Source organism: Trachurus trachurus (genome assembly GCF_905171665.1).
Source record: "Trachurus trachurus genome assembly, chromosome: 20".
Lineage (NCBI taxonomy): Eukaryota > Metazoa > Chordata > Actinopteri > Carangiformes > Carangidae > Trachurus > Trachurus trachurus.
In genome coordinates this window covers 452,993-469,281 of record NC_139911.1, presented here as the reverse complement: position 1 = coordinate 469,281, position 16,289 = coordinate 452,993, and the positions used below count along the sequence as shown (strand labels likewise).

Here is a 16,289-nt window from a genome sequence, read left to right as displayed (position 1 = left end):
CGTGTTGGAAAGGGGTTTTTATTTTTACCAGTGAGCTCAATATACAGTCACTATAGAGAATTCACTATGTAGAGAGGAGGAGGAGTGAAGGAACAACCCTGGTCATAGACAGCTTCTTCCTCCTCCTCCTCCTCCTCCTCTTCATCAGTTTGTCTCCATGTTGCTGTGTGTGTGTAGCTGAGGAGGAAACAAGTGGAGGTTTGTAGTGTTGGAGCTGAAGGTGGGAGGAGATGGAGGTGGAGCTGGTTTACATATTCATAGTTACTACAACTGCTGCAGATACTAGATGAGATCAAACTGAATAGTTTCTTTATGGTGATGACGTCATGGAGGAACAAAGAACTGAGTTGAACTGAGACTGAAGAATGAACTTCTAAATAACATCTGTCTGCTTCCATCAGAGACAGACAGATGTTCACATGAGTTGATGTGGACAGGCCACTGTTAAAGGGTTAAAGGGATAGTTCAACATTTTGGCAAATTGTCCCATTGCCATAATCCCTATAGTCATAGCAGTAGGTTCGTTACCTTTAATTGTCGGTGCAAACTGTTTTTAGAACGGCGGAGCAGAGCCGTGAGCTGCTCAGAGCTACGCTACGGAGGCTCATTATGGGATTTCTTGGTTTCCCTCATCATCAAACTCATCAAATACACAATCCAACAACTCCACAACGCTCTGGTGGACAAGTTGTGAGCTGCACATTCACCACGCTATGAGATAATAACACAACGTTACCACACAGAGTTGTTTTAGAGGGAAATACAGAGACTGTTGATGAAAAACTGTCCCTGAAGGCAACGTGCATCAGTGGTTTTGCATGAATTTCCCTCTAAAACAACTCTGTGTGGTAACGTTGTGTTATTATCTCATAGCGTGGTGAATGTGCAGCTCACAACTTGTCCACCAGAGCGTTGTGGAGTTGTTGGATTGTGTATTTGATGAGTTTGATGAGGGAAACCAAGAAATCCCATAATGAGCCTCCGTAGCGTAGCTCTGAGCAGCTCACGGCTCTGCTCCGCCGTTCTAAAAACAGCTTGCGATTCCCTGTTAAAAGGGTTTTCTATGGAGTTTTTCCTCAGTGGATGTGAGGGTCTAAGGACAGAGGATGTTGTTATGATGGGATGTAAAGCCCTTTGAGACAAACTGGTGGTAAAAAACGGGCTATATAAATAAAATTGCCTTGCCTTGCACCGACAATTAAAGGTAACGAACCTACTGCTATGACTATAGGGATTATGGTGATGGGCCAGTTTGACTAAATGTTTAACTATCCTTTTAACTAATGAAGAAAGCAGTGAATCTTGGTCTGGGTGTTCCTCCTCCTCCTCCTCCTCCTCCTCCTCCTCCTCCTCCTCAGTAATCCTGGTGTTCAGAGCTGTGAGTTGGTTTCAGCTGCAGCAGCGTCTTGTTGTGTGGTGTGTGGGTCAGTGTGAGTGTCAGGTGGATCTCAGGTGAGTCTTGCTGCTGCGTGTGTGTGTGTGTGTGTGTGTGTGTGTGTGTGTGTGTGTGTGTGTGTGTGTGTGTGTGTGTGTGTGTGTGTGTGTGTGTGTGTGTGTGTGTGTGTGTGTGTGTGTGTGTGTGTGTGTGTGTGTGTGTGTGTGTAGCAGCCGGTGAGTCACAGCTCTGAGGAGGAAGTCCTGATGCAGCAGAGACTGAAATAATAAGAGAGTGGGTGAGAAGCAGCAGAGGAACCAGAGGAGCTGCATGTGGATCTGAGTCTGACACCTCGATGCCTCCATACGTCTGTGTTTTATATTAGTTAATACCTGTGTGTCTGTATATAGTCTATCTTTATATACCTGTATATACGGCACCATACAGCAAAAAGTATTCATACCTCTTGATGAACTTTCCCACATTTTCTCACATTATAACCACCTTTTTGTGATAGACCAACATAAAGTAACGTGTAACTGAAGTGGAAGGAAAATGGTTCATGTTGTTCAACATTTTGTGCAAGGCACTGTATATCTGTACCAGTACATACCTGTATGTCCTGTATTATATATCTGTATGTACCTGTATATATCCTTATATTGTTGTATCTACCTACATGTACCCGTGTATACCTGTATATATCCTGATCTATTTGTGTGTGTATACCTGTAGATTGTATGACTTGTATTATATACCTGTATATACCAATATCCTTATCTAGTTGTGTATACCAGTTTATACCTGTATATACCGGTATATATCTGACCGGTGTATAGGTAAGGGATAATGCCCGACGAGGTGTCTGATTATCAGAAATTAATGGACGACGCGGAGGCGTCCATTAATTTCTGATAATGGACACCTCGTCGGGCATTATCCCGCTTATACCATGGTCACTTACGAGATAAATACATATTAAATCGTTCACTCATGATTTAATGTTGTTTTTACTGTTAAAATCATACGTTTAACAATAAGCGGCTGAGTGGACTATTTAATAACTCTAGTCGGCGATAAAAGAAAAAAAAGAGGGACCCGCTGTGACCGCATCAGACCATGGTATAAATCTGTATATACAGTACCAGTACATAGCCTACCTGTATATAGTAGCTGTATAAACCTTTATATAACTGTATATACCAATATATACCAGTATAAACCAGTATAAAGCAGTATAAAGCAGTAGTTTTCCTGCAGACTGACGTCACCATCACAGAGTTATAAATACACCGTCGTCACCAGGAGGAGATCCCCTTTCACTGGAGCTTAGAGCCTCTGATCCAGATCCACTGCTGCTTTTAGACCTCACACTGTCACACCGACCCCCCCTCTTCACACACACACAGACACACACACACACTGACCCCCCCTCCTCACACACACACACACACACAGACACACAGACACACACACACACTCCTCCACCTTCACTCCCCCAGTGTGACTCCCTGCACTGAGCTGCTGAGTTCATCAGGACAAACTCAAATATCTTACCAAGAATATTTGTCTTATTTCTAGTCAAAATGTCATTTCTAGTCAAAACAAATCTCATTCTACTTAAAATAAGACTCATCACATAAAAATGAACTTGTTTTTAGATCATTTTCACTTGTTTCAAACTAATTTTCACTTGAAATAAGCAGAAAAATCTGATAGTGGAGCAAGTTTTTCTTTCTTATTACAAACACAAAAAACTTTATTTCACTGGCAGATTTTTTTACTTATTTCAAGTGAAAATTAGTTTGAAACAAGTGAAAATGATCTAAAAACAAGTTCATTTTTAGGTGATGAGTCTTATTTTAAGTGGAAAGAGATTAGTTTTGACTAGAAATGAGACATTTTGACAAGAAATAAGACAAATATTCTTGGAAAGATTTTGAGTTTTTGCAGTGCAGCAACATGAATGAAGCTTCTACACACACAAACACACAAACACACACACACACACACACACACACACACACACACACACACCCTCACACACATACACTCAGGTAGTCGTGGTTGTCAGTTATTCCTGTCGGTGTCCAGCTGTCAGCTCAAGGTTGAAGAGTCGGCGCGAGAAGAACAACAGGTGGAATAGTTTCCATGTTGTAAAATGCAGACACACATGATGCTAACATGTGTTTGTCTCTCTCTCCCCCCCCCCTCTCTATTACCCCCCCCCCCCCTCTATTACCCCCCCGCCCCATTACTGCCCCCCCCCTCTCCCATCACAGGACAAGAGGAGGATCCAGGAGGACATCTCCAGGAAGAGGAGGCAGATTGAAGAGGAGAAGCTGAAGCTGCAGTACATCAAGGTACCGGCTGCTCAGATGAGATGAGTTTCCTGTAATAAAGAGCAGCCCCACCCCACCCCCCCCCTAACCCTAACCCTAACCCCCCCAACACACACACACACACACACACACAACCCCGACCCCGAGGACCAAGGTTCTCATTACACCCAGTGTCTCTGAGCTCATAACAGAAGAGCTCATCCTTATCTCATACTGATTACAGAGCAGAGAGATTAAACTGAGACCGACCAGACACACGTTACCTGACTGACTGTGTGTGTGTGTGTGTGTGTGTGTGTGTGTGTGTGTGTGTGTGTGTGTGTGTGTGTGTGTGTGTGTGTGTGTGTGTGTGTGTGTGTGTGTGTGTGTGTGTGTGTGTGTGAGCAGAAGAAGGCCCTGAGGGAGCAGTGGCTGATGGACGGGCTGAGCCAGCAGTCGGAGGAGGAGCTGGAGGCCATGAGGCTGCAGGCTGAAGACGAGCAGCAGCAGACACACCAGCTGCAGACCAACATCCTCAGGTAGCTAAAGCACCTGTATTGATTGACTTATTGATTGATTGATTTGATAGGAACGATACATGTTGATAAACTTCAGCATAAAGTACAGAAATCAACTCCAACAGGTTTAAAAAGACCTGAGCTCACAGGAACAGGAACGGTCATGTTCAGTCTTTACCCAGAATGATGCTACCTGACATAAAATGACATCACAATGTTACGTTAGGAAATGTAATCTAACATAACATAATGTTACATTACATTACATTTCATAACATATCACAACGTTGCGTTTCCTGACATAACATGACATCACATTAGCCTCATAAACCAGCCTCATCCGGAAATGCATTTCATTTCATTTCTGAGGGAGAGTCTGGCCTCATTCATGGCCTGAAACCCTCAGAAGGCCGAGCCAATCAGCATCGCCGCTCAGATTTCTGTGATTGACACAGCACGTTGGCCAATCAGGGACCGACTGGTGCAAAGCCCCGGATGATATCTAGCAGTAGCAGCCTAAAAACAGCAACAAGGGAAGTTCTTACTGAAATTCCATCCATTACAGCAATTAAACAAGAGCAAGAGTCGGCACTTGTTGAGTTTCTTGAAGGAAAAGACGTTTTCGCTGTTGTTCCAACTGGATTCGGCAAAAGTTTGATATACCAACTTGCTGATTGGCTGAATGGGGTTGTCTGTCAACGCTACTACTCCCACCCAGCTCCCGCCCCCCAACCCCAAACGCTTACAGGGGGAATGAGGCCAGACTCTCCCTGTGAAATGAAATGAAATGAAATGAAATGAAATGCATTTCCGGGAGAGGCTGGTTTACGAGGCTAACATCACATTAGGTAATGTAACCTAAGATAACATAATGTTACATTACTTTAAGTTACATTACATAACCTAACATATCATACAATCATACAATGGTACGTTACCTGGCATAACGTGAACTCACAATGTTCTGTCAGGTAACGTAACCTAAGATTACATAAAGTTACGTAACGTTAAGCATGACGTAACACATCACAACACTGCGTTACCTGACATAAGATGACATCATAATGCTACGTTAGGTAATGTAACCTAACATAAGATAGCATAATGTTACCTGACATAACATGACATGACGGTAACGGACGGCGCTCCGTCTCTGCAGGATAGAGAAGGAGGTGGAGGAGCTGGAGACTCAGGAGCTCAACATCTCTGCTAACGAGGAGCTGGTGCTGAGGAGGCTGAAGGAGGTGGAGAGGACACCTGAAGACATCATCAAGGTGAGTCCCCTCAGCTGGGCTAATACTAATACTGGGCTAACACTGGGCTACTTGGCTAACACTGGGCTAACGCTGGGCTAACGCTGAGCTAACACTGGGCTAACACTGGGCTAACACTGAGCTAATACTGGGCCAACACTGGGCTAACACTGGGCTAACACTGGGCTAAGGCTGGGCTGTAATACTGGGCTAACACTGAGCTAATACTGGGCCAACACTGGGCTAACACTGGGCTAAGACTGGGCTAAGACTGGGCTAACACTGGGCTAAGACTGGGCTGTAATACTGGGCTAACACTGGCCTAACACTGGGCTAAGACTGGGCGAAGACTGGGCTAACACTGGGCTAATACTGGCCTAACACTGGGCTAAGACTGGGCTAAGACTGGGCTAATACTGGCCTAACACTGGGCTAAGACTGGGCTAAGACTGGGCTAAGACTAGGCTAACACTGGGCTAACACTGGGCTAATACTGGGCCACTACTGGGCTAACACTGGGCTAAGACTGGGCTAACACTGGGCTAACGCTGGGCTAAGACTGGGCTAATACTGGGCTAACACTGGCCTAACGCTGAGCTAACACTGGGCTAACGCTGGGCTAAGACTGGCCTAACGCTGAGCTAACACTGGGCTAACGCTGGGCTAACACTGGGCTAACGCTGGGCTAATGCTGGGCTAAGACTGGGCTAATACTGGGCTAATCCTGGGCTAACGCTGGGCTAACACTGGGCTAAGACTGGGCTAACGCTGGGCTAACACTGGCCTAACGCTGAACTAACACTGGGCTAATGCTGGGCTAACGCTGGGCTAAGACTGGGCTAACACTGGGCTAATGCTGGGCTAACACTGGCCTAACGCTGAGCTAACACTGGCCTAACGCTGAGCTAACACTGGCCTAACGCTGGGCTAACGCTGGGCCAACTCTGGCCTAACACTGAGCTAACACTGGGCCAACACTGGGCTAACACTGGCCTAACGCTGGGCTAACACTGGCCTAACGCTGAGCTAACACTGGCCTAACGCTGAGCTAACACTGGGCTGGGCTAAGACTGGGCTAACGCTGGGCTAAGACTGGGCTAATACTGGGCTAACGCTGGGCTAAGACTGGGCTAACGCTGAGCTAATACTGGGCTAACGCTGGGCTAATACTGGGCCAACACTGAGCTAACGGGGCGGTGCGTGGCGCAGTGGTTAAGACGGCCGCCCCATGTAGAGGCTACAGTCCTCAACGCAGGCGTCCCCGCGTCGGGCAGACCTTTCCTGCATGTCATTCCCCCTCTCTCTGCCTCCCCCTTTCCTGTCTATATCACTGTGCTATCAAATAAAGGCAAAACAGCCTAAAAATATACTTAGGCTGGGCTAACGCTGGGCTAAGACTGGGCTAACACTGAGCTAACACTGGGCTAATACTGCTAACAGAGCTCAGTGTGTGTGTGTGTGTGTGTGTGTGTGTGTGTGTGTGTCTCAGACTCAGACAGGTGCGACACCTGTTGTGGTTAGTGGTTAGGGTTAGGTCTGATCAGAGTGAAGTGAGACTGTGATGCGTTCACTGACCCTCGTTCACCTCTGACTGATGCTGACACGTTCACACACTGAGCACAGAGTGAGAACAGACGACGACGCTGAGGAGCAGAGGTCAGAGGTCAAAGGTCAGAGGAGAAAACAACAGAGAGCTGCAGCAGCTGTTTATACCAAGGGGGTGGATCGCACTACAGGCAGGCGTAGCTCACAGTCGGCCATATGAGGACGGGCAACTTGCTCTGACTCTGGCTGCAGTTACAGTGCAGTAGATAGGTGATCCACTCATCTGCACTAAAAAAACGATTCATAACTCTGTGAAAAATAAATCAGTATGTAGCTATTACTTTAACTATTTGCATAATGTCACTATAATGTTACTTTTACAAAAAAAAATACATTATTAAAATTATCCGTGATTCTAAGTATGCTGCATCATAACTGCATAAACGTTCATAAAAATCAAACCGTTTTGAAATCGGACAAAAACTGAGCAAGTTATGGTCATTATAGCAGAACATGCACCATAGGCTTAATGCTCTGAGGGAGAGAGTTGCCCGTCCCAAGATGGCCGCCGTTCTGGCTACGCTTTGTCATTGGGAAACAGCTGCGGGTGAGTCATCTAGTTCTTATATATATCTATGGTTTATACAGGAACAGGTGGAGCTGCTGCCTCCACTTCCTGTTCACCTGTGGGGAGCTGCTTCTTAAACTTTAATGTGAAATAAAATAAATAAAAAAGTGCTGATACTATGACATCATAATGAACTCAAAATGATGTCACTGAATTATTGATTAAAATAAACTCCAATGATGTTTAACAGGTCTGAGATCAGTGTGAACGTGAAGCTTTTAACAAACTAATTACAGTAAAACAGGAGAGGAGCTGCTGCTGTGTGTGTGTGTGTGTGTGTGTGTGTGTGTGTGTGTGTGTGTGTGTGTGTGTGTGTGTGTGTGTGTGTGTGTGTGACGGTGGCAGCTAAATGACTCTCTCTCTCTCTCTGAGTGGGTGTTCAAGAACTAATCTGCATGATTTGCTCGCTGCCGGCGTTCGCTCTTAAAGACACAGTGTGTGTGTTTTAAACAGTGTGTGTGTGTGTGTGTGTGTGTGTGTGTGTGTGTGTTAAACCAGTGTGTGTGTGTGTGTGTGTGTGTGTGTGTGTGTTAAACCAGTGTGTGTGTGTGTGCTGCTGGTGCTAACACGCCGACCTGCTGTGCCGTTGACTTCCCGCTGACCGTCGTCCTCTGTCTCCACCTGTAGGAGTTCAACGCCGACGTCCGTCCAGGTAAACTCAGTCTGCTGCTGCCATCTGATTGGTCCACGTGTTAACACATTAACATATTAACGTATTAACATATTACTGATTTAAATAACTCACTTTGATTCGTACAAACATCTTAAACCTTAATTGTTTTACACAGTAACAAATGCTTGATTAACTATTTTATAATGATTAACTGTTGTGTCGTTATTGAATAATTATTGAGTTTGTAGCGCCGCATTATGTAACAATGTCATACATTTTCACCTCATGATGTAATAACGCCGCATTTTATAATAATCTGCCACATTGATGGCAGATTATTATTCTTGAACGCAACATGTAATAAACTTTGACACATTTTGTAATAAGATGTTACATAATGCACCGAATTATTACTTTTTATTTCATAAAACTCCCGCATTTTGTAATAATTTGTTGCATTATCTAACAACTTATTTCAAAATGTATTATTTTATTACATATTGCGTTCAAGAATTTTATTACAAAATGTGGCAGATTATTACAAATGTGGCGTTATTACATCATGAGGTGAAAATGTATTGCATTGTTACATCATGAGGCGCTACAGACTGAGTGTAGGCTGAGCTTAGGCTAACAGTTTCCCTCTGCTTCCAGTCTTTATGCTAAGCTAGGCTAACGATGAGGCTTAACGAGCTTAACGAGCGTCTGTCGTCGTCTCATGTTAATTAACCTCCATGTTCCTCATTAACATATTTAACGATCTTCTCTGGTCTTTTGTTGTGTTTTATTGATATTTCATATTTCCTCCTCAGACGTGACGCATCCCGTGACGTCTCCTCTCCTGGATCTCCCATCATGCACCTCTGTGAGGACGCCGCCTGTCCGTCAGGCGGAGGGGGAGGAGCCAAAGAGAGGTAGAGGGATGAGGTCACTGCTGAGATAATTCACTGATAGATTTTCTATAAATTCATCAATAGATCAATAGTTTGAGCGATGACATCATCAATAATAATCAATAATTAACGACGATTCATAAGTTTAAAGGGATAGTTTACCCAAAATTGAAATTAGGACTAAGGGCTGGGAGAAGTTTCAGAGTCCTCCGTGGCTTCTCTGAGTTACAGGGGGTCTCGGCGTAGCAGTGCATGTCCATATGACGGTTGCAAATGGATACCAACTGTCTTCATAACAAAAAGACACACCAAAAAACATCCAGATACCTCCATGCTGCTCGTATGTAATGTCCCTCTTGTATTGAAGCCCCGACATGAGAAATTGTTCCGAAAAAAATTAAATAAGTCTATATTTCAAGCTTGTTTTGTAGCGGAAGCTTCTTGAAGCTCCTCTTCCCGGTTCGTCAAATTTGGACAAACCGGGAAGCAGGAGCTTATTTAATTTTTTTCAGGACAATTTCTCATGTCGGGGCTTCAATACAAGAGGGACATTACATACGAGCAGCATGGAGGTATCTGGATGTTTTTTGGTGTGTCTTTTTGTTACCAAGACAGTTGGTATCCATTTGCAACCGTCATATGGACATGCACTGCTACGCCGAGACCCCCTGTAACTCAGAGAAGCCACGGAGGACTCTGAAACTTCTCCCAGCCCTTAGTCCACATGAGGGGGAGGAGATCATGAGGGACATTTCAACTTTGGGTGAACTATCCCTTTAAGGTTTTTATTGAACAGAATCTGACCAATGAAAATATATTGACACATGTATTATTGGTTATTATTGATCATGAGGCTCTGACCTCACTGTGACATCACTGTGACATCACTGTGACCTCACCGTGACCTCTGTTGCAGCGACCTTTGCGATGGAGATCAGCGTGGAGCTGGACAAGAGGACCGGTCGGACTCAGGTCGTCTCCGCCGCCGCCATCACCCCGGAGACGGTGGAGGGGCGGGGCCTGAAGGTGTACGACGACGGTCGCAAGTCTGTGTACGAGCTCGGCAGCAGCGGCGGTGGTAGCAGCGGCGTTGGCGTTGGCAACGGCGTTCGTAACGGTGAAGCGATGACGCCGCTGCAGGTGGACGAGCTGCTGCGTCAGGCCACCGACCCGCTGCAGCTACACGCGCCCGTTTACTCCGTCGCCTACACGGGAAACACACGGACGCCTAGCGGGAGGCCCACGCCCACACTGCTAAGCCCCGCCCCCACAGAGAACCAGCTGGCCCCGCCCCCCTCTGTAGCTGTAGCTCCGCCCCCCTCAGCCTCCCTCAGTCCGGCCCGGAGCGAGCGGCGAGTGACTTCGACCCCCGTGAGTTCGACTACGGCGGCGCTGGTGTCGGTGACGGCGCGGCCGGGGGGTCTGCCGGCCGCCACACAGCCGCTCTACAAAACCGTCGATACCCACAACCCTCCAGTGAAGAAGAGCCCTAGTAACCGTAACCGTGGTGATGATGATGATGTCACGGGACGCTCGCCGTCAGGGGGCGTGGCCTCGTCGCTGAGCCTGGACGACGAGTCGCAGCCCGTCACCATGATCTTCATGGGCTACGAGAACGCCGAGGACGAGGACGAGCAGGACGTCCAGGCCGAGCTGGTCGTCATCGGCAACAGTGATGATGATGATGATGAAGGTGAAGGTGATGAAGGTGGCGAGGGGGCGGAGCCTGTGGCGTTTCACCCTCACGGCTACAGGAGCAGAGTGTTCAGGCCGCCGGTCGGCAGAGCCACGGTGCGACGGCCCCGGGACCAGAACCAGGACCAGGACCTGGACCTGGATCTAGATCTAGATCTAGATCTGGACCAGCTGCTCAGACCAACGTTCACACACAAGACCCGGAGCGGGAGGGGCGGGGCGGAGATGAAGCTCTGCTCGACCGCCAGATGAGACGGATCAATACAGATCAATACGGATCAATGGAGACCAATGGAGATCAATGAAGACCAGTGTGTTGAAGAAGGGGCGCATGACGTCTGTCCGACTACCCATTTCTCCGACCATACATTTCTTTATTTTTGCGTCCATTAGTCCGACCTCCCACTTCTCCGACTTAAGTAGCCCTAACCCTCAACCTTACCCTAAACCTAACCTTAACACTGTAGAATGGGTAGTCGGAGAAATGAGCCGCCGGACTTTTGGGCAGTCGGACTGATGTATGCTCCCCTTGAGGAAGCTCCTCTGTAAACCTCCATGTAGTTGATCCTGGCAACAGTTTGAACAAACTACGGGTGAATTCCAATTCCTATCTGAACCCTCAAGCTCAACTCTTAGTCTCAGTAGCCTCCAAACCAGGTATTAAGGGCTGTTCTGTGATTTAGGCAAGGCAAGGCAATGCAATTTTATTAGTATAGCCCGTTTTTACCACCAGTTTGTCTCAAAGGGCTTCACATGGCATCATAACAACATCCTCTGTCCTTAGACCCTCACATCCACTGAGGAAAAACTCCATGGAAAACCCTTTTAACAGGGAAAACCAGGAGAAAGCTCAGGGTGAGCAACAGAGGAGGGATCATCACCCAGGACGGACAGACGTGCAATAGATGTTGTTACAGACAAGAAAACAGTTTACAGTTTATGGACCCTTTAGAAATGGGACAGCCCTTAAATGCAGATACGTCTTCAGACTAGGGAACACATTAGCGCAATTTAGCGCATTTGTTTATTACCATTATAATGTTAGATAACTCTGCGGAGAGATTACATAACATTTTACCTGTAATGGAGGTCCGTGGGTGAGCCACAGTCACAAGGTACCAGTCAGGAGAAGTGACAGGTTGTGGCGGTTAGCGGTACCTGAAGTAAACTCACTCACCCATAAAAGACGTGCTAACCCATTTGCCAAGTGGTTGTCAACCTCCTGGCGAAACGGTTAGCAGAGTCGCCTGCGGTGCGGGAGACCGCGGGTTCGATCCTCCCCTAGGGCAAGTCCAAAACCAACAACATCAGATCAACAGTGCTGTAAGGACTTCCTGAAAAATGTGGTACGATTTGGTGTTTCTACAGTAAATATTTTGGAGACGCTGGCAGTTTTAAAACATCAGGCCGTTCTGCTTCTCTCAGAAAATATTTGTATTGGAGTCAATGAGGAGCAGAGACAGACGTGGCCGCACTCAGAGGCTCCGAGTTTAAATTCTGTAAGTCTCTCTGATATTTTGAGCACATGGTGAGAGACAGAACAAGTTTGTCTACAAATTTGGAAAAAATCATGTGTGTAGAGTGTAAATTGTGTCCAGGAGGAGTGTGGAAAGAGAGGTTCTCTCCCACTCTAACCGATGATGTCACACGCTCTGACACGAACATTCCGTCCAATACACACCCATTATAATCTCATAATTTCTCAAAAAATGATCATGGTCATTGATCAGGGATTGATCAAAAACGATATGACCTATCAAAACGTGGAGTAATACGCCAATACACAAGACTTGTGTCTACTGTTTAAAGTTTAAATGGAGTCTCTAGGTGAAAGTATGCCTGAGCAGTATATGCCCGTCCCATTGACTTCAATGCAAAATTGTTACGGTGCGCTTGCCCCGTGGCCCTAATAATCCATAAATGGACCTAAATTTAGATAATACTTTTATAATGATTTATATCTCTATTAACAATGAAAACACTGCATTCTGGGTAGCCCTTGTTCCCCAAGGCTCTACAGCCCTTAAACTTCCCTCAGCTTAACACTCTGAGAATCAGGACAGCACGAGCTCTTCACGGGAGTGTGCATTTTTGAGATTGAGGTTTAAGATAGGAATTGGAATTCACCCTACATTTCTACCCCTGGAGAAACGTAGTAAACTTGTAACTTGTAAACCAGTCAACAAGAGGTCGACATGTTCTAGATCGCTGAGTCTAGAACAACGATGTTTAAAACCAGGACAGGGACTTCAGAGGCTCTAACACCAGATACACTTGTTGACACGACACGTGAGCATCTCTCACAGTTTCTATTAGACACCTGGTTCTGGTTCATGTTATTGTCCAAGACTGTAGTTTGTAAATTGAGAAGTTAAACTACAAAAAATGACCCAAAAAGTAGTTGAAATACTTGATGCAGCACAAAATCTGAATATAGTTTAACTACCAGCAGGTTACAGCAGGTTGTAGTTCAACTACATGGAGTTAAAGTCTCCCCAACACTGCTGAGGATCAATGAGGATCAATAAGGATCAATAAGGATCGATGAAGATCAATAAGGATCAATAAGGACCGATGAGGATGGATGAGTATCTGTGCAGACGGCCCCTTCAGGCTCAGAGCTCTGCTGCCTCCTGCTGGTCGACCAGCGTCACTACAACATGGACTCACTTTGATGGATTAGTTACTAATGAACATGATACAGAGGTTTTACCAATACATTAATCAATAGTAGATAAATTAAAGCTTTATTAATGACTTATAGACTGAATTAATATGAATGTGATGTAACAGCTTCATGAAATAGTATTTATTTTATATTTAACAGGTTTTTGTTACAACTTAGAAACATGAATGAAATGGGATTTATTTTGTTTATGTAACTGTAACTGTAACTGTAACTGTAACTGTAACTGTAAGTGAGCTGTGTGAGAACTGACCGAGATTAAACATGATGAAGACGATGATGATGATGAAGATGTGTTGGTTTTAATGTTGCAACGAGTCGCAGCTCTGACTCACCGCTGTAAAATGTAATATTATATATTATAATTTATATTCAAGCTGAATTTCCATATTAGAACATTAATCTGCTGATGAAGAGAATCACACCTCCTCTTCTTCCTCCTCCTCCTCTTCCTCTCTGTCCTTGGTCCCTCTCTTCTTCTGTGGTGTTTGACAGACGTGGAGGAAACAAGAACACGTTGTCACTTCAGCAGCGTAACCTAGCAACAGAGCAACAGGAGGGGGGGGGGGGGGGGCACAGCTGCTGATTCACTTTTCACTGAGACAATAAAAGTTAATTTTATTGTTTTATCGTCTCGTTGTCAAAACACCAGTGAAGGATCATGGGAGTTGTTGCCCTCGGTGTCGGTGGGCAGGTGTGTGTGTGTGTGTGTGTGTGTGTGTGTGTGTGTGTGTGTGTGTGTGTGTGTGTGTGTGTGTGTGTGTGTGTGTGTTTCTTTCTGAGCGGCGTTGTGTGTTTTTTTTTGGTTTTTGTTTAGTTTTTTCCTCCATCGTCCTGCTGCTGCTCCTTCTCCGTCACCATGGTAACGCCTCAGCAGCTCAGACACACTCACAGGTCGATGGTGAATCACACAACACAGTGTGTGAAACACACAACAGAGAGTTTATCATCCTCATCGTCCTGTGTGAGCTGACCTGAGTTCAGTCAGTGGTTTAACTGATTATTGTTTCATCATGAATCAAATAATTTAAATAAATGTTTCACTCAGGTACAGGGGTCGCGTTAACCGGATATTTTCCGTCATTGACCGTTTTTTTAAAACGGTGACGGAAAGATTTTGAGGCCATCCGTCATTTTGACAGATTGCAATTCACACCCATGGCTGTCTGGCCATGTGCATTTGTTTACAATGAAGCCGGCGGATAATCAATAAATGGAGCGGTGGATAACGTTATAAAACATATACAATGTCACAAAGTCACTATGGTGAGAATTAGATTAAAAAAAAAAAAAAAAAACCTCACAGCTGGCTGGTGCGCTCAGTAGAAAAACGCTGTAGTACCTCCTCTAGGCCTGTGTAGCGCTGCCACACATAAACACTAACAACAGAGAAGAAGACAGAAAGCTTCCCCGCAGTATTCAAACTCCTTCAAGTGGATTAAATGTTGACTGGGAGTCGTGTCAGTGCAAATATGACGGTCGATAATGATTTAACGGGCTGCAGTGTCCGAGGGGCCGACAGTAGTCAGCTGTTAAATTAAGTCCATAGACTGAAGCTGTAGGCTACACAGCGGTGTGTCTCGGTACAGGTAGAGCAGTGGGAGTTTCACACACTCGCCGCACACAACTCTTCTAAAGGTAACGCTATAAACCTTCTTTTAATGTATTCTGCCCGCCGTGGCATTGTTTATAACACTTAAAGCTGCGTGTGGTTTTGTCCTGTCTGAATTTGTGCTGCATCTGGCTGTGTGGTCTAGTAGCAGTTCTTTCAGTGATGCGCAATGGCTGCGTGCGTGCGTGCGTAAAAGAGAGAGAGAGAGAGAGAGAGAGAGAGAGAGAGAGAGAGAGAGAGAGAGAGACCCCCGCATTCACTGAATGACCCCCGATTAGATGTGATCCGACGCCGACTCTGCTGCGGAGCATTCTCTGTTCAATTTGTTTGGACTTGATATGAATTACAAAATTAATTAAAATTAGTGCTATTGAATATGTCATTATTATCATAAAAAAAAATTAAAGTGACCGGTAAAAATAGATTATGACGGAATTTTTATGACCCCGTCAGTCAAAATGACCGGCGACGAAAAAGTCCAGCGCAACCTCTGCTCAGGTAAAAAACTACAATAAAAAAACAAAAAACAAAAAAACTTCAGAAGTTCACAGCTTCACCTGCTCATTGACTGAACGGCGGCTAATCCAAATATGGGCAAAGAGGAGGAGCTAAGACTTCAGTTCAAAAACAGGCTACTGTTAGCACCGTTAGCAGAGCTGGGCACGTTATTTGAAAAGTAATCAGTTACATTCCCCAAAAAGTAGCTAACTGAGTTACTACTTTATAAAAATAACTGATTACCAGAAAAAGTAGGCTAACTGTTGCGTTACCTTTTTAAAATAAAATGCTCAAACATATCACATTACTAACTTACACACCAGCTCACTCAGTGTCAGCTGGATCGTCAGTTTCTAATATAAATTGTAGCTTATCAATAAAAACCTCAGTGTGTTTAATTTGAATTAAAAACGTGTTAATCCAAAGATCAGATTGAGTTTTGCAGCTTGATGAACTGAAACTAATGCGTTTATAACGTATAACTACACTTTAACAGGTGTGTTATTATTTAGTGACGAGACTTCTAGAGTCAAGTAACGGAGCGTTTTATTCTCAGTAACGGCGTTGTAACGGGGAAACAGTAACTTTTATGTTTTTTGTTTACTGTTGCTGAAACTAGTAGCACCGTTAGTAACGCTCTTATGTTGTAACG

General features: G+C 45.1%; 1 protein-coding gene across 1 annotated transcript in view; it reads left to right on the top strand.

Annotated features, from left to right (window-relative positions):
• palmdb (palmdelphin b) overlaps window positions 1-11,093 on the top strand; it is a gene marked incomplete at both ends in the record, with an annotated part of 11,758 nt that extends 665 nt beyond the window's left edge. The window contains 6 exons of the mRNA XM_083995232.1: window positions 3,658-3,738; window positions 4,105-4,235; window positions 5,374-5,488; window positions 8,268-8,292; window positions 9,066-9,167; window positions 10,063-11,093. Coding sequence (XP_083851358.1) covers window positions 3,658-3,738; window positions 4,105-4,235; window positions 5,374-5,488; window positions 8,268-8,292; window positions 9,066-9,167; window positions 10,063-11,093 — 1,485 coding nt within the window. The remainder of the gene's footprint in view (window positions 1-3,657; window positions 3,739-4,104; window positions 4,236-5,373; window positions 5,489-8,267; window positions 8,293-9,065; window positions 9,168-10,062) is intronic.
• Between the last annotated feature and the right edge of the window lie 5,196 nt (window positions 11,094-16,289).